Source organism: Carlito syrichta, unplaced genomic scaffold, assembly GCF_000164805.1.
Source record: "Carlito syrichta isolate Samal-C Ts95f unplaced genomic scaffold, Tarsius_syrichta-2.0.1 Scaffold316275, whole genome shotgun sequence".
NCBI classification, from domain to species: domain Eukaryota; kingdom Metazoa; phylum Chordata; class Mammalia; order Primates; family Tarsiidae; genus Carlito; species Carlito syrichta.
In genome coordinates this window covers 602,002-628,906 of record NW_007260371.1, presented here as the reverse complement: position 1 = coordinate 628,906, position 26,905 = coordinate 602,002, and the positions used below count along the sequence as shown (strand labels likewise).

Sequence of the window (26,905 nt, the reverse complement as noted above, 5' to 3'; positions counted from 1 at the left end):
TTAATAAAAAGATACTCTTGACCTAGGCCTCATCCATAGGGGAGATAGATAGACTAACTATAGTCAGATTTGCTAGCTGCTCCTGTAATATGAAAACAAGAAGGGAAGAGGTTGATTTTGTCTTTTGGGGTTCAGGAAGGTTTCATAGAGAATGTAATACTTAAATTGGACCTTATAAGAGTCACAAAAATTGGTTTTATAATCAAGCAAGGAAAAACATGCAAAGAAGAGAGAACAGTAAATCAACTAACTAAATAAATATAGACCACAATGACATAGAATTAAATGCAACAATGAAAATCAAAGCGGGGTAAGATGAAATGTCCAGAAAAGGCAGATTCACAGAGACAGAGGCCCACTACCTTACAAAGCAGACTAAGATGGCATGTTCTACTTTGCAGGAAGTTTCTCTAGAAAGGTCTCTTTGGCAGAGATGTGCAGATAGCAGGTACGATGTGGCAGAGATTCTTCCAGGCAGGGAGTCCCAGGCACCGAGATGGAGCCTGTGTGCGGGGTACATTGAGCACTGGTGGCAGCGAGGGCCAAGGTCAGGGGAAGATGGTCTGATTACCTGTGGAGATGCTTAGTCCTGCCCTCTCCATGTCTAGGCAGTCCATGCAGAGGCATGCTGCCCAGGGCAAGACTCCTAGGAGGCAATGGGTAGTACTGTCCTTGGCCTGTGTCAGTTACTGTCAGGTGCTTTCTTCTGTAGCATAGGTGGTTCAAATTTGAGATGCTTTGTTTAATACATATGTAGTGAGTAACTATTGTGTGCTACAGATCTGGCTAGGTAGGAGCTGGTAGTACAGAAATAAAAGTGTTGTCTGTATCTTGAAAAAGTTTTTGGTCCAGTGTAGTGATGGGAAGGGTAGAGCTCCACAGAAGGGCAGAATGCTCAGGGGACACATGGGGAGCCCACAAGTAGATGCAACTTCTTAGGCTTGTTAGCAGCAGAGCTGCTTTCTGAAGTGTAGATAGGAGATGAGGAAGGCCAGGAAGGACGTAAGGCAGAAGGAGTATCATTTTTAGAGGGGAAGTGTGAAAGGCTAGAACCTCTTGGAGGTGTCAGAGGGGTTTTGGTGGAGGGCTCCAGTGAGATTTAGAGCCTCAGCTCTCCTTGGCCATGCCTCACTTCAGGCACCTGCGGTCCCCACTTGCAGCTCCAGTGCTGCTCAGACCTGAGGCTACATATTAGGGACTATATCCTTAAAAAAGAAGGTCTTGTTGGCATAGACTTCACACCTACCTCCCAAGATTTTCCCAGGGAAACCCATATGCCCATATTGGAGTTTCTTTCTGCAAAGAAGCTCTGTCCTCATCTCCTCCTAAGAGCGCGGACCTGATGCTTGTCCAGTCTCTGTAGCTCCACCCCAGGAACCTGTTCTTGGTCTGAGTGGGGACCCCAATTTTCATCTCTTTAGTGCACAGCCCTTTTCACCGCCAGTTTTCACCCAGGTTTCACTGCTCATGACGCCCAGGATGCTACATTTTGGGACAGACAGGGCCTGTGTTAGGCCAGACCCTGTGGCTGCATCGTTGGTACTCTGGTTACTTTCTTCTTCCTTCTTTCCCCGTAGTACCATGTGCCTTGGCATCCTGTCTGAGACAACAAAGTAATTAGTCTTGGTTGTGCTTGTATTTTTTTTTTTTTTGCTAATGTCTTCTCTGCAAACCCACTTTGACTACAAACAGCTTTTGCTTGAGAAGGACTGCATGTTAAAAAGATGGGAAGAAGTCATTTATGGTGAGGACATGAGTCAGTTTTTCTTCCTTGACAGAGGAAGTTTATTTCTTGACTTATGAACAACATTAAAGATATTTAAGTGCAAAGGAATCCACCTGGATTTGTTATGCTATTATTTTATAAAAATTTGTTTGGACATAAAAGCTCCTCTATCAGAGTCTGGAGCCAGAAGCTCCCAGGAAGGGCATGACCAGCTCCGTAAACCTGACTTGTTGTAAGCACCATCTCTTTTCTTGAACAGCAGAAGAATGAGATCATCACTGTCTGGAACATTCTTTTCTGTCCTTGGATCAAATAGCATGGGGGCAGCTAGCTCACCTGTGGCATGAGAAATGGAACTTGGGTCTGACTCTGGCTCTGTGTACTGTGACCAGGAGCAGGGCTAGAAGAAGTTGGTCATTGGAAAGTCTACTGGAGATTTGATGGAGTGGAGTGACCCAGAGTCTACTTAGATGATTTTATAACCCATTTTTGGTTGAATTAAGCACGTGTCAGCTTATATACATGAAACTGTGAAAATCTTTCAGGTACAGGAAGAAGATAGTGGGGTACTTAGTAAATCCTGAGGCCCCAGGAAAACATGTCAACCTCTCCTCTCTGACAATGTTTCCTAGCTTCCTCTTTCTTTTGTGACCAAACTTCTCCAGAGATTTTGAGAAGCCAGAAGATCTCTCTGCTGGCTTTTGTCCTAGCTGGGCTACCAAAAGCCTTTTTGTGGTCACCAGTGACCTTCACGCTCAGAATTCTGCTGCCCATGGGTTGGGAAGAATACAATCAGGACAGTGAACTTGATGGATTCAGTTAAAGTCAGTTGAACTCAGGCGAGAACTCATAGATTGAGAGCTTCAGTGCAGGAACCTTGGGGGAGGCCCTGGAGGCTGGGCTGTACTTCTGCATGAGGCTGGCTGCCTGGACCTGTCCTGGCAGAGCTCCACAGATACTGTGTGGCCCGAGGGCATAGCTGAGCTGCTCTTGTGTCACATTCTGTGTTACCAGGCATTGCTCATAGATTTCACCTGCAGGATGGAGTCTGTTGAATGTACTATTCACTTCTTTTTGATCTCAGTTTTCATCAGTCAGAATGGTTCATATACATTTTCCTCTGAAATCTATGGATTTTCCTATGGCAATTCTGAACATAATATTTTTTATATTTTTGGAGAGCACCACCCTTGTGGTTCATTTGAATTAATTCATTGTTTACTTTTTACCCTCCATAATTTAGTAATTAAGTATTTTTATGCTTCACATACATGTGAGAAACTAAGGCTGAGTGAGGATGATCACTTTTATAATACGCAAAGATCCAGATGTGTCTGTTTGTGGAAAATGTTTGGCCTGTGGCAGTTTACTTTCTGTTGAGGATAGCTGGGTACTGAATTCCATGTTTAAGGCCAAAGTTTCCTAGCCTCTGCTTCTGAAATACTTAAGTGTGGCGATTCTTTTATCTGATGTGAATAGTTCTAAAATGCCGTTGGTTTCTTCTCTCTTTCCTCTTTAAATTTATTATTATTTTTGCTGTTATTTTAGATCTGCACATTCCTTGCAACCTTCTTCTGGTGATGAAATATCTACTAATGTATCTGTCCAGCTTTACAATGGAGAAACTCAGCAACTTATCATTAAGTTGGAAAATATTGGAATAGAACCATTGGAGAATCTGGAAGTCACCTCAAAAGTTCTCACCACCAAAGGTGGGTATTTGTTTTTCACGTTGAATTCATTTGTTTTGCCATAATAGAACAAAAACACACATTGGTAAAGTATAAAAATAAATTGCTTATTAAATTAGGAAAATATGGAGTAAAATCATACTTGGTGTGGGGCACATATAATTACTAATTGCATCTAAGTAAGTTGCAATAGTTTACAAATCTAAATGAAAGTTGGCATTGTCCAAATATAATAAATATTTCTGAGTATAGAGTAACTAAACTGTACAATTTCAAAAGTAAACATTTTGACTCAACAACAACAAAATCTTTAACATTATAATACACAACTTCTCTCTTTGCTGCCCATTTGGATTTTAGAAATGTTTGGGTCTTTGAAGGACTACTTTATAAATCTACCTAAGTGTCCTACAGTGATCAAAGGTTGGTATTTTAAGCTGATTGACCCTGGGAATGTTTTATTGTTTGGTTACTGAAGAGATACTTTAAACATCCAATGTTCAGAAAGTGTAAAAGTTTCTTCCACTGTTAATTTGATGATATCCTGATAGTGGTTATTCAATTATGCACAAAGATTTTACAGCAAAAATAATGGGACAATGTACAACCTTTGTATCCCTGATCCTCTTTCCTGGGTCTGAACATTGATCAGATCACCAGCAACATTTTTTCTGGAATGAATGAATGAGAGAATGACATTAGCAGACTTAGAAGCCTTTCGTTTGATGCTTCCAGGCCAGTGTTCTCTGTAGGCTCAGCGCTTAACAGCCCACGTGCTTCCTCTCTATGGCAGGCAGCATGTTTCCTGGTCCTAAGGCACACATAGCTTGGGACCATAAGGCCTGTGTTGACTTCACCATTTACTAGCTATTTGTCCTTGAACAACTGTTGTTACATGCCTCAATTTCCTCATGGGTAAATAAGAAGATAGTATTTACTACAGACAGTTGTCAGGAATGAAATGAGGTAGTGTATGGTAGAATACCCAGTGTGTTAGAGGCTAGTGAAGGTATTGACCATAGGGGAAATGTACTGTAGAGGAGGAGGGCGAGTTATCAAGAGTAATACGTAGAAATAAAGCCAAGTAATTTAATTAAGTTAGAGAAATTGTACAGGCCAATGAGACCAGACAGAGAATGAAAAGAGGGAGAACAAGCTAGCAGAACTTTGGGATATTTTACATGCTTTTGCTGTAGGAGTGGGGTGAAGCAGGCATACAGTGGTAGTTTGGCCAGTTTTGGTTATGTTTCTAGTATGGGATGTACTAATCATATGCTGCTCCCTGGCAGAGGGCTTCCTCCTCAAAAGCAAGTGTGCTGGAGGTGGAGCCACAGACCCTCTGGCTAGTTCCAACTTGAAGGAAGGTGCAGGGATACGTTTGGGAGAATTTGCATGTAAAGAATTATGTCATGAGAAGATGAGTTTGGAGTATGTAAGAAAAGGTTCAAATGGGCTTATCCTACTCTGGAGATTTTCAGGGGATCTTGTATTCCTGTATTTCTCATACTGATTTTGATGTAAGTCTATGTATAAGGAAGCAAAACATGAATCTGCATATCAGCATTATCTAGCTTCTCCCTGTCTGTGTCTCCCTGGGAGATGTTCAAGGCTTATTCTTCTAGTGACTTGTGTAACTAGAAGTTGTTATGGGACTGGAACCACTGAGCAGCCTACTGCACAGAATATATTCTCTTCTCTTGTTCTTGTTCAAGAGGGCTAAGTGTGCCCAGAGTAGGTAGTGGGGACAGAATCGGAAGTTAACTGTAGGTTATCAGTGCACATTATTTTTTATTTTTTCTGGTCTTGAATCCTTTCCTTCTTTGTGCTGTTTTCTTCCTTTTTCCTTTCAGTGCTAATCACACAATATGGAATTAAAAAAATATATTTCTTATTGAGTGATGCCATAAGTGGCAAATTGTTATACGCTTAATAGTTATTAAAAAAAAAAAAGGTCAGGCTATGTGTGGTGGCTCACACCTATAATCCCAGCACTTTGGGAGGCTGAGGCAGGAGGATCACTTGAGCCCAGGAGTTCGAGACCAGCCTAGGTAACATAGTGAGACCCCATCTCTACAATAAATGAAAACATTAGTCAGGCATGGTGGCACATGCCTGTCGTCCCTGCTACTTGGGAGGCTGAGGCAGAAGGATTGCCTCAACCCAGGAGTGGGAGGCTGCGGTGAGCTGTGATTGTGCCACTGCACTTTATCCTGGGCAACAAATTGAGACCATGACTCTGAGAAAAAAAGTCAGATGAGTTTCTCTCTCTACCCTGCCCCTCAGAAATGGTTCTTGCACTCATCTAAGTCTTCACTTTAGCCTCAAGGAGGTGGTCATGTCCTCTAGGGAGTCAGGATTTGGTGTAGGATCCCCGCTGGCAGTTGTTAACATGGCAATGGCTTCTCTTCAAAGATGGCAGAAAAGTAGCATTTTTATTCTATTCTTTTTCTTGAAATCTCCTTCCAATAATGATGTATGAAGAAATAGTGAAAATAAAACCAGTCTCTGTAAAACAAGGAAATTATTTCAACCCCAAACAATGAAGCATTGGCTGCAAATGTTGGGGAAGCTGGGTCTGAGTAAGGGTGGAGAAGAGAAGAAGGTGGACTTTTGTAGAACTTTGACAGAAAAAGTTTTCCCAAGAGTGGGTAAACCAGGACCCAAAGGTATCCAAATGATGGAAGCAAGATGAAGGGACTTGGGCAAGCCCCAGAGCAAAAGGGATGCTGTGGAGCTCCCTTTCCTGTGCCAGGCCTTCGGCCCAAGAGGGATGAGGCCAGGGATGGAGAAGGGGGATTGACAGAGCTCACATTTCAAAGAACCCACATGTGAAAGTCTTTACTGCAAGCCTCATCTACTTTCCCAACAATAAAATCCAAGGGAGGTCTACTTTGGGTTAAGGGAATTAGCCAGATCACAGCTGTTAGGTGCCAGGTCCCTCCTCATGTCAGTCCAGGTCCAGACAGGAGACAAGCCACATCAGTTGATGGAACAGAAAATTGATAATGAACAATACTCAACTAGGTATAAAGTGGTCAGATGAATTGAAAGGTAAAAAGTTAACTTTAGGGTAACATGTGGGTAGCAGGGAGAGGAGGCAGCCACTGCTAGGGCTAGGAGAATGTGGGAAGAGGCTGGAGTGAGCAAACCCTGGAAGTTGAGAGAGAGTACCCAGGAGCAGAGACTCAGACCTCAGAGGAGAGGCTCTGGCCTTCCAGATACTGGAGTCTTTGAACGCAGAGGATGTGACCACTGAGGTGTCTGGTGGTGCTGCTAATCTACCTTGCGGTGAACTTATTTATAGTGTTTCATTTTCCTTATTGGAAATGATGCTTGGTTTTCAATCCTGGCTGGTCGCTTACTAGCTGTGTAATTAATTACCTTAGGCAAGTAATTTAACCGCTTGTGCCATTATCCTCTTCTGTAAAATAGCACTAACAATAGTGCTATATCATAGGATTATTCTGAGAATTAAATGAGATAATGTATGCAAAGTGCTTGGAACAGGGCTTGGTATATTATAAGCATTCAGATTTGTTAGCTGCTATTACTGCTACTATTGCCACCACCACCGTCACCGCTACCACTTGTCTCACCCCCACAATACTGCCGCCGCCACCACCACCACCACCACCACCACCACCACTGTTATTGCTATTGCCACAGATACCACCATTTTGCAGAGTTGTCATGAGGATTGAAATTGTACGCATTGACGGTCTACCCAACTCTTTGTCTAAGACTGCCACCATATGGCTTCTAATGGCATAGACTAATTTCACCTGTTTTTACTTGGAATTTGCAGTCATGTCACCCATCCTGGTGATGCAACTTGGATATAAATGCATAATGTTAGAGTTTAAATTGGCATCTTCCTGATGAGCAACAAAGTTGCTTACCTTTCATGTTTTTAGCCTTGTGGATATCATCTTTCATGCAAGCCCTCTATCTCCCCACTGGTGTCTTCACTCTTTCTGTCTCTGTCTTTCCCTTCCCATTTCTCTCGACTTCTTTATAATATATTCTGGATGTAAGTTCTTTGTTGGGAATGTGTGACTGGACTGTCTTCTTCCATACTCTGGTTTGTTGCCTTCTTTCTCTTAATGGTGGCTTTGGATAAGCAGAAGTTCTTAACTTGAATGTGATTCACTTAATCATTTTTTGTTTCAAAAATGTTGTTTTTTTAAATCTTATTTTAAAGACTTTGTGTACTCTTAGATTTTGAGAAATTTAACAATACTACCTTAATTTCATGCTTTCATCCTCGCCCCGCCCCCCCTGCCATTTTTGGGACTACAATTGGATTAGGTAGAAAAATGCCTGTCTGGCATAAAAACCTTCATCTGGTATGATGAATTTAATTAATTGGTTATAGGGTTTGGTTGATGTTTGAACAAGCAAGCTAATATTGAGTGACAGAAAATTGCAGTCTATGTGGCAGACTTTTTTCATATCTCTAATTTACTTTGCCTTCACAGCTTAGCAACTGGAAAATATCTTTTTCTTCTCTCAAACCCAAGCGGTAATCATGTGCCCCTTATTCATTACAAAACTGCTTGTTCTTGCTGAAAGAGATCCTCACCTGTTTCTCTCCTTTGGAAATCATGAATGACTCCTACTGTCCCTGGCACTTAAGGCCCTGTGTGACCAATCCTTTGTCCAGTGCTTTGGCTTCATCTTTGGCCACTCTCCTCTTAAACTCTATCCACCTTGGCCATTAGGAACTAACTTCAGCTTCCTAGGCCTTTATGCTATATGTTCTAAACTGAAGGCTACACCATTTTCTATTCCCAGGTCTCACCTTGCTCATATCTGCTCTTGCCCCTTCTGCCTCCTCAACTTCAAGTAATTTATCCTGTGGGTTTATGCTTAGTTGCCACTGTTATGGAAAGCCTTCCTTCGACTGGGTTACTGGGTCTCCCCACTTCTTGGTTGTCTCAGAGTGCTCTAACTTACATTATAGCAGCCCTTATCACTGTACATTGTTTATTGATTTTGTTTATTGATCTTGCTCTCCAAGTGTTGTCTCTTAAAGGCAGTGATTAGGTTTTCTCTTTTATTTCCAGGACCCGACACATAGTAGGTGCTCAGTTCTGAGAGATGGGTAATGAAAAGACATTTTCACATTTCTGCAGTGGGACTGATAAGAGTATGCCTATCTTACTTGTTGACTGAGTAGATGAAACAGACAAATGTGTGAGACTACTTTGAGATTTCTAGTAAGCTGCATGGCTTCCCTTTACGTACCCACCCTCCACACCCACTCTATGCAAGTCACTCTTCTGCTTCTGCTCAGATACTCCAATCTTCCTGGAGAAGTGGTCATCTAAGGGCTACCTGTCTCAAGGCCCAGCGTCTGTCCTTCCGCTCTGAATTCTTGTGCCTCTGAATTCTTCTGGAATGTATTCTTTGTATCACCTATCCTTTCCCTTCCAACATCTTACTATGAAAATATGCTACCATAAAGAAGAGATGAAAGATTTTTATAGTAAACACTTATATACCTACCATCTAGGTTCTGAAATTGATATTTTGTTATGTTTACTTCATCACATATCCAATCTCCTATCCATTCATTAATCCATCTCATTTTTATGGAGTTTAAAGTTAGTTGCAGATTTCAGTACATTTCACCCTTAAATACTTCAGCATGCATATCACTAATTAGGGTTTAACATTTTTGGGGGTAACATTTATGTGCAGTGAAATGTACAAAGGTGAACCATTTGGTGAATTTTACATATACCTATACATAAATATACCTATTTAACCCAAACTTTTTTTTGAGTTGGAGTCTCACTCTGTCGCCCAGACTGGAGTGCAGTGGCCACTCCCGGCCACCGCAGCCTCGACCTGCTGGGCTCTGGCGATCCTTTCGCCTCAGCTTTCCAAGTAGCCGGAATTACAGGCATGCGCTACCATACCCGGCTGATTTTTTGATTATGTAGGGATGAGGTCTCGCCTGCCCAGGCGGGTCTCGAACCCGCGGGCTCAGGCAATCCACTCACCTCAGCCTCCCAAAGCGCAGGATTACAGGCTGAGCCACCGAGCCCAGCTTAACCCAAACTTTTATCAAGGTATAGTATAGAACATTTCCACCATCTGAGAAAATTACCTTTTGTTCTTTCCCAGCCAATTGCTGCCCCAGTCCCAGAGGTGGCCACTCTTTTCCATTTACTTGGTTGACTCCAGTAAGTATTTAATAGTAATGATGTGGAAAGTTGGGAACACTTAAGGCAACTGGACAGAATTCCAAGTGAAACACTTTTGGTAGTGGTCCATACTAACATTGTCAAGTGGTCACCCTCTCCCCTCAGCCTCTAATTTAGTTTCCCATTCTGTCTTGCCCCTGCCCAGTCTGTTTTTGTTACTGTGTTACTTTTCTGTGCTATCTCTATTCAGTGCCCCCTAGTTTGTCCAAGGATGCATAGGTCACATATTACTATCCTCACTTTATGGTTCCCCAGGGTGAGAATTTTAGTCTCCAGATTCTCAGCTCTGATGTTTTCACCATAATCGTGACAAACATATGCTGTATGGTATAGCCATTTTCAAGACAACATGGTTACAAGTGAAAAATTAAAGCTTTCATTCTTTTTTTATTCTTGTCCCAAGCTGCAGTCTGTTTACATATGGAATCAAATTAATGAAAAAACCCATTTGTTTCCAAAATATACAAAGGGAATAATTCCTGTCACTTTGTTCTACAGCACTGAAAAGCTGTCAGTATTAATAGATGACCTGCTCTATGTGAGAAGATGGGAAAATGTCTTTAGCCAGGAACACAGGAGTTGTTGGTGGGGACAGGAAACGGAGACAATATAAGATTCAGTTGTGAATATTAAGTAACGTCTATTTCCATTTTAGCATTACCTTTATTTTAAGCCTGTCGAAGTTTAGCTTCTTTAACTCTCTCTTAAATGTCTTCTCTAAAAACTTTGCGCCATGGGATTAAATGCTCCCTTGTCTGGGTTCCTACGTTATTCTCTTTGTACTGTTATTAGAGTTATTTTATGTCTCAATAGTGATAATAGCTTTTACTTTTAGTTCTCTCTATGTACCAAGTAAGAGGCACTTAATGTAATTTTTTTCTCTTGAAATAATCACAACAACTCTAAGAGATCTTTTTGGGCAGGTGGTGACAGTGGTCTCATTATTTCACTGCTACATCTAGTGCCTAAGAACTAAGTAAGAGCAGTTTTTGTCACATAAAATGGTGACCAATTAGTATTAACAATATCACCAGCTGCATCAGGTTATCATGAGGGCGAAATGTTGATGCGGGAGATGGAAAGCTCTTGGTATAATACAATAAAGTAAGTATGTTTACTTTAAGAATAACGATTGTTCTTGGTGCATCCATCGTTTCTGCAGACCATGTCTGTGTGCTTGGTGCCTGGTGCCTGCAGTAGCCTGCCTGTGGACACTATGTCTTTTCCTTCTGTTCCTGACACCTGGAAGGCACGGAAAGTCCTGTCAGGGATTTAATTCTCACTTTCCTCAGAATAACCCCCCTTTTCTTCAGGTATCAACCTTCAGATAAATAAAAGGGTTTTTGTTGTTGTTTTTTCCTTTTATTTTACTTGCTTTACTGACTTATTTTAGTCCTTAGTATTGCAGACTCCTTTTAAGATCCTCTTGAATTTATTTATTTTATTTTAAAATTTTATTTTATTTTAAAGATGAGGTATACAATTCAGGATTAGGAAGATAAGTGGTCATCGTACAGGTAAAGTGTGGGCCCCCTTTGGTTCCCAGTTTTCCTGTTTTGAGATGAGGTACGCCTAATGATGATGTGTTTTCCCCAACCCTGGTGGTGTCCTGCTACTGCCAATTCCTTTCTTATAGTATTATGATTAATGTTCAGAGTCTACTTATGAGTGAGAACATGTGATACTTGTTTTTTTGTTTCTGTGATAGATCACTGAGTATTATAGACTATAAATGCATCCAAGTTGCTGTGAAGTCCATAATTTTGTCCTTCTTTATGGCTGCGTAATACTCCATTGTGTATATGTACCACTTTTTTTTAGCCATCTACTTTTGATGGGCAGCACAGTTGGTTCCACACAGTTGTGAAAAACGCTGTGATAAACATGTGTGTACAAGTATCTTTTTCGCAGAATGATTTGAGTTCCTCTGGGTATATTCTCAGAAGAGGGATTGCTGGGTTGTGTGGAAGGTAGATTTTTAAGGAATCGCCACACTGTTTTCAACAGAGGTTGTACTAGTTTGAACTTCCACCAATAGTATAGAAGCATTCTCTTTTCTTCATATTCTTGCCAGCATTTGTTGTTTTTGATTTATTGATGATGGCCATCCTGACTGAAGTTAGGTGGTGGTATCTCAGTGTGGTTTTGATTTGCATTTCTTTGATGATTAGAAAGGCTGAACGTTTTTTTTTTTTTCATGTATCTGTTGGCTGCTTGTATGTCTTCTTTTGAGAAATGCCTATTCATATCTTTTATCTACTTTTTTAATGGGGCTGCTTGTTTTTTTCCTTTCAGCACATTTGAATTCCTTGTAGATCCTGGATGTTAGGCCTTTGCCAGATATACAGTTGGCAAATATTTTTTTCCCATTCTGTGGGCTGTCTCTCCACTCTCCTGATGGTTTCTTTTGCTTTGCAGAAGCTTTTCCATTTGATGAGGTCCCATTTGTCTATCTTATCTCTTATGGCATGGGCTTTTGGGGTTTTGATCAGGAATTGGTTGCCTATTCCAGTTTCTGTAAGGATGTTTCCTGCATTTTCTAAGATTCTTATAGTTTGAGGTTTTACATTTAGGTCTTTGACCCATTTAGAGTTGATTTTTATGTATGGTGATAGGTAGGGGACCTGTTTCAGTCTTTTGCATGTGGTCAGCCAGTTTTCCCAGCACCATTTACTGAATAGATTCTTCTCTCCCCAGTGATTGTTGGTGGAGGCTTTGCTGAAGATGAGAAATTGAGGTTGTGAAATTGAGGTTTTGCTTCTGGAATCTCTATGCTATTGGTCTGTATCCCTGTTCTTGTACCTATACCAGGCTGTTTTGATTATTGTAGTCTTATGATAAAGTTTGAAGTCTGGAAGTGTGATACCTCCTGCTTTGTTTCCTTTGCTGAGGACTGTTTTGGCTATTCGTGGTCATTTATATTTCCGTATGAATTTCTGTATTGTCATTTCCAGGTCTGAGAAGAATGCTGTTGGTAATTTAATGGTATTGTGTTGAGCCTGTAGATTGCCTTTGGTAGGATGGACATCTTAACAATGTTGATTCTTCCATTCCATGAACATGGAATATTTTTCCATTTGTTTGTATCTTCTTTGATTTCTTTGAGCAGTGTTTTGTAGTTTTCGTTGTAAAGGTCCTACACCTCTCTGGATAGGAAAATGCTGAGGTATTTCATTTTTTTGTGCATGGCTGTTATGAATGGGGTTATGTTTTTTATTTGGTTCTCTGCCTGTTTGTTGTTGGTATATAAGAATATGACTGTCTTTTGAACATTTATTTTGTACCCTGAGACTTTGCCAAAGTCCTTTATCAGTGCTAGGAGGTTTTTGACAGATTCTCTTGGGTTTTTGAGGTCTATATTGTCTGTGAAGAGGGATAACTTAGCTTCCTCTTTTCCTATTTGGATGCTCCTGATTTCCTTCTTTTGTCTGATTGTTCTATCTAGGGCTTCTGACACTATGTTGAACAAGAGGGGTGAGAGTGGTCAGCCTTGTCTTATTCTGAGTTTCTATTTTATGTATGTATGTATTTATTTATTTTGAGTTGGAGTCTCACTTCATCGCCCAGGCTGGAGGGCAGTGGCACACTTGTGGCCATTCCAGCGTCAACCTGCTGGGCTCCAGTGATCCTTCCGCCTCAGCCATTCAAATAACCAGAGCAACAGGTGCACACTACCATGCCCAGCTAATTTTTGATTTATTGTATAGATGAGGTCTCTCCAAGTTGCCCGGGCTGGTCTCGAACCCACGAGCTCAGGCAATCCTCTCGCCTCAGCCTCCCAAAGTGCTGGGATTATAGGCCGAACCACCAAACCCTTCCTATTTATTTTTAAAGACAGGGTCTCTCTCTGTCACCCAGGCTGGAGTGTAGTGGCACAATCCTGGCTAATTGCAACCTCAAACTCCTGGCTTAAGTCATCCCACCTCAGCTTCCCAAGTAACTGGGACTACAGGCTTGTGCCACCAGTCCTAGCAAATTTTTAAAACAATTTTTGTAGAGATGGGGTCTCACTATGTTGATCAGGCTTAAAATCCTCTTGCATTTTAAGTATAGGGTAAAGATCAGCGATATTAAGGGTGAGATTGACCTTTGTGGGCCTCGCAGGAGCCTGGACTGTTATTAGAGTTTTTATGGGAGAGCAAGTACCTGTGTTCACAAGTTCTTGGCACATAGATTAATGTTTATAACCCACTCTATTTCCAGACAAGGACTATCTGGTGATGCCATGCAACCATTCTAATTATAATTCATTTGTAAGCAAGTCTTTATTTGTAGATTTTTTAAGTCATACACTCTTGCCTTTGCTTAAATAATCATAGATTTCCTTGTAATGTAGCTCAAATTAAAAAAAAATTACTGTATTATCTTTTTCACATGTTCTAGGGTATGTTTATGTGTGTATACAAATATGTATGTGTATTTATGTATACAAATACACACATACACATATATGTATAAATAAATTGGCCATACATACTCCTAATGTCTTCATTCTTCTGGTTTAAGATTTTAACAAAAAATGATAACTCCATGGTGGTATAATTAAAAATTCATGCTATTTTCAGGAGGGATTATTGCTTACTTTTCTCATGCATGTTGTATCACAGCGTCCCTGCAATTAGAAGCATATATCAGTGACTTCTCACAAGTCGAAGGCTTACAGCAGCAGCAACCTCTGTGTTACTATCAATATAAAGCAACCAGTTTCACTTGATAGCCTTGAACTAAATGCTAGGATTAAGATAATAACTATTATTTCTGAAACTAAATTTCATAGGGGAAAAGTTGGTGATATAACGCTACACTATTGATTTTTGTTTCTCTTGTTATTCCTGTAGCATATTACTGTATAGGATTCTACAAAGCCCCTCTCCATATTCCATTCTGTGCTACAGTAATGAAGGGAAGAAATAGAAACAGAAAGGCACAAAGCTGGTATTAAATCTGATGACTAAGCTTTTCAGTTTTCCATAATGCTGTAGCTACAGAAAAGTCTTCTTTGCACTGTGAATTTCCTTTGTGTTATTTCTGAGCTATAAATACCTTGGTTATTTGGCATCAGAGGGGAATAAGCTGTTCCCTTGTGAGTGGATTTGTGTGTTATTTGAATGTGTTACTCTGAAGCCACAGAACTTAATACACAAATAAGCAGTACAGTTACATATCTTTTTGAGTATACCTTATGCCTGGCAAAGTAGGGTTCTCAATGTGGGACTGAATATTAGTTACTACCTGGGGCATGGATTAGGGTGGCAGTTTTTGACTTTTTTCTTGTTCTCTGTTTGCATATAACAGACGCCACCTGTTGCACTCTGTTGGTTCATGTGTAGTTTTTCTTCCTGTTTCCTGGTTGTAGCTGTTTCTAGTTACTTCTGTTGGTGTAGTTTGCTTAGCCCAACCTCTTTTCGGCTAGTATGACAAGAACATGGATTTTGGAGTCGAACAGATTCAGCTTCCATCCCCTGTTTTGTTACTTATTAGCTTGTGACTAGTCTTGAGCAATTGACTTTCGGAGGCTTCATGTTTTCATCAGGATACTTACCAGGATCCAAGCCCTCTCTCAGCAGTAATTCCAGAGCAAGTGTCCACGCCTCTGGAGTACCTAGCACAGTGGCTAGCACATGGTAAGTGAGGAGTAACTGCTGAGTTGCAATCCCAGTACTGATCGTTTTGCTTCCTTGGTCTGCTGGGGCCCAGAAAAGCAGAACATCAGAATTGTTAAGGTTGACTCGAAATAAGCATACCTTGCCCCATTTGAGAAAGACAAGTGCCTTTGTCTAAATTTCCTGGTTTGATCTCTCTCTCTCTCTCTTTTTTCATAAGATGTTTCAGAAACCATCTTAGCTTTCCCCTGTTCTCAGACTTTTTCTGGAATGGTGAAATTTAACAGTTCCTGAGATGAATGAGGGGTTACTTGCACTAAAACTGTAGCAATCAAAACTGGAAACCACTTAGTAGTGTCAGCAGAAGCCCTGCTCATTAGCAGACAAGGAAGCCAGGCAAGGTGAGCATACGGGAAGCACCTTGGGAGGCCATGGGCAACTCTGACAGTGAGGAGATGATTGGCTCCTTTGCTCCTGTTGACAAATGGAGACCTGTTACCAGTGCAATTCTTGGGACCTGAGGGGTTCAGTAATAAGCTGACTGAAGTGCCATATAAAAGCTATCCACCCTGCTGGGTTTTCTAACTTTTTGGCCAGGTCTGTTTTTGAGGTGCTTTTATTATGCTATTTTTATATAATTCTTTAAAAAAAATGATGGCAGTGCAGGGCAAAATTTTAAAAATAAATCTTGGAGAAAAGTATTTTCTACTTCTTGGTATTATAAAAAAGTTGAGTGTTTTGGGGAATGGGGAAAAAGGACTCAGCTTCTTCCATCTTTCCTTCAGTTTTCATGCCAAGTTCCACTTGCATGTTTGGATATGGACAGAGATAGAGGCTGAGAGGAGGCTGCAGTGGCTGGCATCAGATTAGTGGGGGAAGCAGATTAGTAGGAAGCCCCTGTGGTCAAGTCATTTTCAACTGTAAACTTGCTTATCATAGTTAACATGGTTGGTCCTTAGAATCAGACCAACTTCTATTAGAATCCTTGTTTTGCTACTTACTGGCTGGATGACTTGGACCAAGTTACTTGCCTCTGTGACAGTCTTCCATTTGTAGTGGAAATAATTCTCCATAACTGTTCTGGTGGCTGAAATACATGTTAAGCACTTAATACAGTACCTGGCATTACTAAACGTTCAGTAAATAGCAGCTCTTCCTGCAAGATGTTTTAGTTGTCATTGATGCTGCCACCATTGTTATCTTATAAAAATGTCAGTTTGTTAGTCACCTTTCTAAAGCATTTTTTTTTAAAAGCAGGATATATTGAGAGGACAGAAAAGCTCCCACAGGGGTTGCCCCAAAGCATTTTAAAATAGCTTTCCTATGCTTACTTTCTTAGCCCAGCATTCAGAGGAATTCATCATGTGACTTGTTGCCCACCTTTCCTTCCCTTCCATCTCTACCCTTCCCCTTCCCTTCCCTCCCCATACTATCTGGTACCTACTATGTTTCAGGTACTGTGCTTTGGGGAGCAGGACTGCAACTTTTCCTGTCCTTGTGGGGTTGAGTGTAGTGGGGAAGCTGGCCAGTGACCTGTGAAAGCAGAGGAGGAAGACGGAGGCCATGGAGGGATCAGCCTCTCAGCCTTCCTTTGCTGCCATCGATTCCTCTGCTTGTTTACTGTGTGCCCTTATGCCTTTTTCTCTTCATCCCTTTGTTTAACTCCTCGACCAGCTGGCACTGAGCACTTCCTGCCTGTTGGCCCTTGTATTGGGCACTGGAGCACCCAGGTGAACCAGATCCAGGGCTCTGCCCTGGGTGTGCAGAAGGTTTTTCCCCAGTCTTTGTACTCTGGCCATCTCTGAACACACTTTCATGTCTTCAGAACTTGGCTAACTCCCAGACGTCCTCTGTGCATCTCAAAGTCTATCTCTCATTCACAGCTCAGTCCACATGCCACCTCCTGAAAGCTTTTCCGGGCTCTTCAAGTAGATTTAATGATGCCACTCTTACCGTACATTGCCTTGCTTATACTCTGTTACAATAACACTTACCTCACTTGGCTTTGTATTATTCAACAATCAAACATTTACATCGCATTTACATGCCAGTCACCCTGCCAGGTGCATGAATAATACATGAACCCTGTCCTGAGGAGCTCACAGTTCAGTGTAGGAGTCAGACATGTTCACTGAATTGAAATGAATTCTGACTGCACATCCTGTATTATTTCTGCCGCATGTGACTAACCACAGTAAATGGATTTACTGGTGTGCGTCCTAGAAAGACATCCAAATTCTTGAATGACTGAAAGTCATTTGACTCAATGCCCCTTTGTATACATGGTAGCAGTGACTTTCTTGTACAGTGCAGCATTTTATACATTTCTAGGGTCACACTAGAGAAGTTTACAAAATGAGTTGATCTTAAGACCAGTGGAAATGCCTGTTAATCAGTTCTGCGAGTCTTGATATGTTCAGCTTCTTGGGAGCATGGATAGGACATAAATACACAACACTGGGAGGGCAGAAAAAATTGGATGTCTGGCTCTGCTGTTTGGGAACTGTGAATATCAAATTCCCAGTTAGTTGTTTGGAGTCTTTGGTGTGTCATGCTTCTGAAAAAAATTAAAATGAGGAAAAAGATTCTTTTCTTAAAATTGAAATACAGGCCAGGCGCGGTAGCTCATCCTGTAATCCCAGCACTTTGGGAGGCCAAGGTGAGAGGATTGCCTGAGCCCAGGGATTCAAGACCAGTCTGGGCAACTTAGTGAGACCTCATCTCTACAATAAATTAAAAAATAAGCTGGGTGTGGTAGTGCATGCCCGTGGTTCCAGCTACTTGGAAGGCTGAGGCGGAAAGATCACCTAAGCCCGGCAGGCCGAGGCTGCAGTGACTGTGAGCATGCCACTGCACTCCAGCCTGGGCAACAGAGTGAGACTCCAACTGAAAAAATAAAATAAAATAAAATAAAAATTGAAATGCAGTACTATTTCACAGGTTTTTAGGATTAAACATGTGAATCTATTAAGGAATAGGTTGCATAGCAGAGTGTTGAATCCTGGCTATTCCCACTTCTGTCTGGCCTGAGCAACTTACTTAAAAGGGGTTAACAGTAGGATCTATTCAGAGAATACTTATGTAGACTTAATGAGAATATATATATATATATATATATGCATTTCTTTTCCACCAGGTACTATTCTAAGATATATATATAGTGCCTGGTTCGTGAAAGTACTTTATAGAGGTTAGCTGTCTGGTGATAGGTAGCGGTACCTAGCACTTTAAATGTTTGTTTTCTCCTTCATCTCTTCCTTTTGGGTTGTGTTTGGCAGGTTACCCCCACCCCCCAAGACTATTTGAAGTCACTTTTGATGGTATATCTCTAATTTTACTTATCCTTACAAATCACTGCTTTCTGATCTCTGTGTCCTTGTATGTCCTGTGGCCATGACCGTGGGGGAGGAAGCCTGATGGACATCTCAGAGTTCATTTTAACAGAGTTGCTCTCTCAGATGGAACACTTTTAAAGAAAGAAAAGTCATTCAAACAGGCAAGAATAGTGCTGTAATTATAGTTTTTGTATTTAGTTGTAAATTCCTGATAGGCTAGACTGATAACTGGAAGAATTAGTCCTTTTATACAGATCTGGGACCCCAGCATGTCTACTTTTTAGTTCAAGTCTTATTATAATTATATGCCTCCTAGATTTGAGCAATTAATTAATTCAGAAAATAATTACTGAACCTGTTCTATGTCTAATGGTATGCATGTTAAAGAAGTTTTCAGATTGAGAGGAACCTCATCTGTCATCTTGTTTAAACTTTTGGAGGCTTCACCTATGCTTCTCATACCTGTTTCTTCCTATAATCTCACTCAGACTTTTGCCTGAGGGCAAGGGGCATACCTTATTTATCTCTTTGTCTCCAGAACCTAGCATAGCACCTGCCATGAGGATATTTTAAGGCTGTGCAGTGAATATTCATATAATGAATGAAATAGGCAATAGTAGAATGTAAAAAAGCAATCTTATTGTAGTGTTGTGTCGTTTACAGAGAACTTTTGTATATATGACCTAAGCATTTTCCATGTGTCAGGTGGCAGTGCTAAGTACCCGCCTGGGCAACTTGGTGAGACCTCATCTTTACAATAAATCAAAAATTAGCCGGACATGGTAGCGCGTGCCTGTAGTTCCAGTTACTTGAAAGGCTGAGGCAGAAGGATCGCCGGAGCCCAGCAGGTCGAGGCTGCGGTGACCGGGAGCAGCCACTGCACTCCAGTCTGGGCGACAGAGTGAGACTCCAACTCAAAAAAAAAAAGAATTTATGTTGTCTCAGTCTGTCTTCACAACAACTCTAACACTGTCTTCATCTATGGATGGGGCATTTTAGGATGACAGAGGAAATGTGACTGTACTTGTTCAAAGACCTAGTAAAGAGTCAGTGTTAGGATCCAGACTCAGGTGTGTCAGACAGACCCCAAAGCTTATGGACTTGGCTATTATATTTTCTTTTCCACCACCTCTTTTTAAGGTGCTATATCATATAACTACAATGAGGTTTTCTTTGTAAATATTTTGTACTCTGGTTGTGATGCTGGTTGGGTTAATGGTTTCAGATACGGGGTGAGAGGTGGTATAATGGAAACAGTGTGGTCTTTGCTAGTCCTGGTGCTGTCTCTTGGTTCTATTACTTACTAGCTGTTTGGCTTTGGGTAAGTCGCTTAAACTCTCTGAGTTTTAGTTGCCTTTCTTATAACATGAGAACAATATAGCTATAATGTGGAGTTAAAAGATAGTACATAACAGGTGGTTGTTTCCATTATTGTCTTGGGTTCCCTGGGCCTGCTCGTTTATCCTTCCTCAAGAGTGGCCCCTTCTTTGCCAAGTTAGCACAGATAATAGAAAGGAGAGGCAGAGCTTACCTAGTTAGTTTGGACTAGCTTTTCATTAGCCTGGTCAAATTCTTTCTAGACATTTTATCACCTGCCAATTTGCATGACTGCTGCAGAGTTAATCCATCACTTCAGCTGGCAGAAATGAGTCTACGAACTCAAATTGTGACACACATGCCCCAGTTGATTGTTGTCCTTCTCACTAACTCACATTATTGTCTGGCCCTGATATAGTACACTATAGAAAGCATCTGCATTGGCTCAGAACCCACCTGATGCGCCACAGTCCTCAGCATGGCCAATCTTGCATGCTGATTTGTAGGCCAGATTCATAGGGCTTCTATCTCTATTAGACTGGGGTGATGAACTTAGACTTGCGTGAAATGTTAGCATGGTTTTCTGTCTCTCTCTCTCTCTCTCTCTCTCTCTTTCTCTCTCTCTCTCTCTCTGTGTGGGTGTATGTATTTGTTTATAAAAATGCAATATATAGCTGGTCGCTGTGGCTCACGCCTGTAATCCTAGCACTTTGGGAGGTGGAGGTGAGAGAATTGTTTGAGTCCAGGAGTTTGAGACCAGCCTGGGCAGCTTGACAAAACCTCACCTCTACAATAAATAAAAAAATTAGCCAGGCATGATGGTGCATGCCTGTACTTCCATCTACTTGGAAGACTGAGGTGGAAGGATCACCTGAGCCTAGCAGGTCGAGGCTGTGGTGGCTGTGAGCATGCCACTACTCTCCAGTCTGGGTGACAGAGTGAGACTCTGACTCAAAAAAAAAAGAAGAAGAAAAAAAAGCAATATATACTCTTTGTTGTAGAAAATTCAGAAAACACAAAACCAATTGAAATTATCCATGATCCCACAACTCAATGACAACTGGTATTAGCGTATAGTTATGTTTTCTTTTTTTTCTGTGTGAATATTTTTATGCAGTTAAAATGATATTTGCATTCAATATGGTATTCTGCTTTTTCACATAACCTTTTCCTTCTGTTCTAATTAGAAATCTAGAATGATGTCTTGGCATGCATGTGTACATTCAGCACTGTGCACTGTTGAGTGCCTACTGAGTACCAGACTCTGTGAGTCATTGAATGGGAAGGGACGCTGATGGCAACTAACACTAACGTGCACTTACTGAATGCCAAGCACAGTGTTAGATACTCTGCAAGAACAACTTCATCCTCATACAACCTTGGTGAAGGGATATGATGATTATTCAGTTAGGAAAAGGAGGTTGGGTTTGAGGAATGGAAATAATAACTAACATTGACTGAGTGCTTGTTCTAAGCCAGGTACGATTCTAAGCACTTGACTTCTGTGAACTCACTGATTCTGCATGGCAATCCATTTTGTAGATGAATAAACTGACGCACACAGAAGTTTGGAAACTTACTTAAGTAAAGATACCCAGCCAGAGCCAGAATGTGAACCCAGGCCCTTTTGTACTAAAGCTGGTGTTTGTAACCAGCATAGTACCCTACCTTTCCAGATGTGAGATTCAAAGACAAGGCCTGGTCCCTACCTTCCATTTGTTGATGGTTTGCTGGATGAGCAAGTCACTTAGTACAAGGACGGGTGTTCTAACAGAGGTGTGTATGTTTGAGTCCAAAAGAGTCATGTGAGATAAAAAAGGCACCACGGGAAAGGAGTCTCTAAATTGAGTTGTGAAGGATAGGTAGGATTTCACTATTTGAGATAGCAGGTGGGGTGTTCTCAGCTAAGAGTTAGCATGTGAGGATGGGTATCTAGGGCACAGAGAGCAAAGGGCTGGGAAGAGAGAGGAGCTGGCCAGAGGTGAGACCTGGGTATTCTTCCCAAGATGTTGCAGTGTATATGCTGGTACAGCCGGAGATATGCCTGAGAGTCTGTGCCTATTTCCTTCATGGGGCCTGGTGAGCAGTCACAGGACAGGACCCAAAGGAATGGCTGGCTCTTGGAGGCCTGTGTTTCGGAAATGACCTGATGGGATATTTGGGAGGGAGGCTTTTGTAGAACCTCAGTATCTTAGCTGTTTTGGTGGTTCCTGGGAAGGTTGGCTGATGCTACTATAGCACATGGATAGGCTGTTTAAAGAAGTTAGCATGCACTTCTGGTGTTCTTGAGGCCTTGGGACCTGGCCCAAAGCAAGCAGGCCCAATTAGGTTTCTGTTCTGGTTTCATGTTGCCTGACATCTCTTGTCCCATTCTGTTCTGAATTGATTTGCTGAATTGAAAAATAAAGATGGAGTAGAATTTATTAATCATTTTAGCATATATTTCCAGAAAGTGAGTTCCTGGGTCATCAAGAGGATTTTGGTATTATAAATGGTTTGAGTGGGAAGGCAATAACTTCCATTTTTGGAGTTAGGTACTGTCAAAATACTCAGAGAATCTATCCAGCAGGTAGTTTGAATTTTTGGACTGTAGTTCAGACAAGAGAGCTGGGAAATTTGTGAAATTTAATTAGTGTTTTTCAGATTAGGTTAGTGCCACATGCTCAAAGAATAAAATAATGATCAGCAAACATCCAAAGTCTTTATGCTCTGTAGATTAGTATATAGGAAGAAGATGACAAGGCCAGTGTGTATGTGTGAAGAGTTTTGAGTGTAATGTCATTTAAATACATAACATATATAAGGAAACATGTGAACACACAGAACAGTTCAGAATCAGTTTCACAGGAGTCCAGAATCAGTTGCATATATTTCTCCTGCCTCTTTTTTACCTGCCTGACTTCTCCTTTTCTCTTAAGTCTTATCAGAGTGACAGTCTCCCTGAGAAGTTTCCCCTGGCACTCCAAACGTAGACACTTATGTCTTTAGTTTGCTGTCATGTACCTAAGACCGACTTACCCTATCATGATATTTATACTCTGCTGTCTATGCCTCTGATTTCTTGCCCAGTTTCTGTCTCCTTTGTCAGACCATTAGCCCTGGGGAAGCGGCCACTGGCCTATATGCACACTGATGTGTGTGTATGTGTATGTGTGTGTGTGTGTGTGTGCCTGGTACAGAGCTTGGCACACAGCAGATGCTCAATAAATATTTATCTGAGGAGTGACTACTTAATTTTCCAGAACAGTGTGCAATGATCCTTCTCCTCATGCTCACCTTCTAGTGAGAGCTGCAAATGAAGGATTGACTGTTAATTAGAGTGCCAGAGTCTGACCTGGAGGCATGCACAAAGAGGGCTTCCAACCCAAGAGCAAAGGGCAGGATGGCCGTGTATCTGAGGTAGATACCCTGGACTTCAGTATTAAAAGACTCTAGGAGATCCAGGCAGAGAAGGTAGGGAAGATGTTTCTGCAGTGGAAACATGGGAGGGCAAAGGTTTGGACCTGAGAAAGCATTTGGCATATTCAGGTTTCTCCCCACCACCCACCCTACATACACATACTGGGACTCTGCTGGAGGTGTCACCACGTCAGTTTCAAGAAAGATGTTGTGTTTCCTCCCTCTCTCCACTCTGCATCTAATGCTATATTGGGCCCTTCTCCCCACTTCTTGGCTCCATGTTTTAAGTGACCTCTTTTCAAACCAAGGTGGGTCTAAAGTAGTGTTGTCAAGATGGCTAAGGGCCATTGGAGAAACAGTGGAAGGAAGATGGAGAGGTTGGCTTAGAGCAGAAGAGGCACGGGTAGGCATGGGCAGTGCTGTGTGAGGCCTGGGTAGGCATGGAGAAAAGGCAGCAACTGTGTTCTGAACTGGCCACAGAGGATGGAGCCAAGGTGGATGAGTACGGGGCCCAGAGTTCAATTCTTGACTCTGGGACATCCTAGCTTTGAACTCTTAGGAAATGTACTTGATCCCATTGCTTAATATAATGGGGAGACTGTCAATACAAAGAGATTTGGGGAATAACTAAAAGTATAATGTAAGTTAAATACCATGCAGTATGGCTGACATTCAAACGCCTCCTCTGCCCTTAAAATATGAACTTAAGACAGTGCTTGGCACAGAGTTGCAGCTCAAACACTTGAAAACTTATTAGAACTCTCCCATAATGGAAGCAGCAGGCTTGAAAGACTGTGAGCTGCCATCATTGGTGGTGCTTTTACCAAACCTGCACGATTATAACAACAACAAAAACTTACGGAAGACTTTGGGCAGGGTGTGCTGTCCTAGGTACTCTGTGTTTTAAACCCTCTAACTCTCACAACAGCTCTAGAAATAGGCACTATTATTTCCCCCCCATTTTTCTTGTAAAAGAAGGAGAAGCTGAGACCTATGAAGTAACACCCTCCCTTCCAAGGGCAGGCCAGGAAGGGGAAGAGTGGGGGGTTTGGACACAGGCCTCTTGGCTTTAATTGGCATTGAACCACACCCTCTCACCCACTCACAGATGGGTTTTTGTCCACAGAAGAGCACAGTGAGAAGGGACTTTGGCATTTTGGTGAGGATAGACAGGTAGTTTTGAGTGTTTTATAGATGTTTGGATTCTTTGAAAACATGTGTGGTGGTAACCAGAAGGAGCTAGGTGGGTTCGCCCTGGGGGTGTTCTGGGAAGAAGGCACATTGAATAGGGAGAGACCTGGCATGGCCTGTGGGAACAGGTGGGATTGTTTTCTCAGAAGTGCAAAAGGAAGGCAGCCAGTTACCTACCTCCTATAGACAGGAACCAAGATGTCCTTAGAATCCTTCTGTAGGAGCGGGGAGAAAGGTACTACCCAACTGGCTGCATGATTTTAGGTCAAACTCTTTCCTTTTCCTTCTGTTTTCTTACCTGTGGAATGACAAAAGTTATTTTCCAGTTTTGGAGACAGATCTCTGTTCTTTCTGTGACTGAGGGGCATACCTTCTAGAGGACAGATCATATCCCTCTGAGCCTCTGAGTACCAAGTGTTGTTCATTAAAGCAGGTCTCTGGACAGATGATTCTGTTGTCCCTTATCATAGTCCATATTAAAGGAATCAGTGTGTTGTACCCTTTCCCCCTAAAGACTTAGATTTTTATCCTGTCTTTACAGTGACTGATCTTGGATGCGAAACAAGATCAGGTTATTTTTGCTGACCTGCTTGTTCTCCCACCTTATTAGAGTTTTGGTTGATTCTCCATTTCCATTTATCTCTAAATTCCTATAGAATCTCTCTTGACATCCACAGCTTCTTGAAACCATCCCAACTTATGGTGGTTAATCTCTCACATTGTCACTGAAGTCTTTTCAGTTACCAGCCTTCTTAACATTCAATCATCCTTTTCCCAACTGTCCATCTTTTTCCAGCTCATTTTGAAATAATGTGACAATATCAGTTTACAAACCACCTGAACCCTTTGCAATGTAGTGGAGTGCATGATGCTGGAGGGCAGCTAATACTTACTGAGTACATGTTATATGCCAAACCTTCTGCTTATAGCTGAATGACCTGATACATATGCTAACCTTCTTCCTTTCCAATGGGCATAATGACAACAACGATCTCACTGAATATTGGGAGGATTAAGTGAGGTAACACAGTGGACTGTCTGGCATATTTGAGGTGTTCTATGAATGACTAAGTGAGTAAATGTATGTGACATGGTTTTTAAACAGCTTTCAGGTGTGCTGTCCCCTGAATCTGTCCCTATTTGTTAGCATCCTTCTTTAAGGAAACATGAGGAAATAAACGCTGTCAGATGTACCCTAGCCAGAGCTTGGCCAGTCCTGAAGGACTGTGTTGTGATTGAGCATACCTCTGGCCAGGAAGATGTCAACTTATTTTGCAGTGTGGCCTCGTGTTCTTGCAGTTAGCAAACCACTCTTTCATATGGATCTTGATCAAACTATACATCTTCCACTGAATTCCTGTGGGGTTGATTTCTGGATCTTAAGACCAGGACTTTGTATTTTGACTTTTCCATGAAGTATCTTCATATAGAAAGTGAACGTAATGACACTGGAATCATTTGGGTCTAGAATTCTAGGTCTTTTCTTCTTTTTTTTAGAGACAGGGTCTCACTCTGTTGCCCAGGTTGGAGTGCAGTGGCACGGTCATATATAGTTCACTCAAGTGATACTCCTGCTTCAACCTACTGAGTAACTGGTATTACAGGTGCATGTGACCATGCCGGGCTAATTAAAATAAATTTTTTTTAATAGAGATGGGGTTTTGCTATGTTGCCAGGCTGGTCCTGAACTCCTGGCCTCAAGCAATCTTCCTAACTTGGCCTCCCAAAATACTGGGGTTACAAGCATGAACTGTGGTGCCCAGCTTAGAATTCTAGAATTTTTCCCTAGTTTGTGACTATGGACAAGTTACTTAGTCTCTCTAAGCCTCTGTGTCCTTCTTCAGACAGAGGAAATCCAGAACAGAGAACTGGTTCACAGAAAGGAGATGGCAGGAAGAACAGCAAGTCACTTCTGCCTCTGAAACTGCAGGGATGGTAGGAGGAGGAATATTAGCAAAGCCTAGAAGCTGGGCTCTTCCAGCCACAGCTGAGACACAGCAGAGCCTGCTTGGTGAAAAGAGGACCCTGTGTTAGTGGCCTCCTATTCCCTCTCTTGGGGAAGAAGGATTCTTACCCTGTCATATGGGATAGCCAAATTCATAATACCTGACACAGGCCAGATGAGACTGGCAGATGTTTATTTCTTTATTTTTTTTGAGTTGGTGTCTCACTCTGTTGCCCAGACTGGAGTGCTGTGGCATACTCATGGTCACTTCAGCATTGACCCACTGGGCTTCGGTAATCCTTCCACCTCAGCCTTCCAAGTAGCCGGAACTGCAGGCATGCGCCACTGCGCCTGGCTAATTTTTTTTTTTTTTTTGAGTAGGAGTCTCTCTCCGTCGCCCAGACTGAAGTGCAGTGGCACGCTCCTGGCCACCACAGCCTCGACCTGCTGGGCTCCGGCGATCCTTCCGCCTCAGCCTTCCCAGTA

At 41.8% G+C, this 26,905-nt stretch overlaps 1 protein-coding gene across 1 annotated transcript in view; it reads left to right on the top strand.

Moving 5' to 3' along the window:
- The window catches only part of TRAPPC9 (trafficking protein particle complex 9), a 586,383-nt gene that overhangs the window by 187,975 nt on the left and 371,503 nt on the right, over positions 1 to 26,905 (top strand). Inside the window, exon 15 of the mRNA XM_021706983.1 lies at positions 3,275 to 3,438. Coding sequence (XP_021562658.1) covers positions 3,275 to 3,438 — 164 coding nt within the window. The remainder of the gene's footprint in view (positions 1 to 3,274; positions 3,439 to 26,905) is intronic.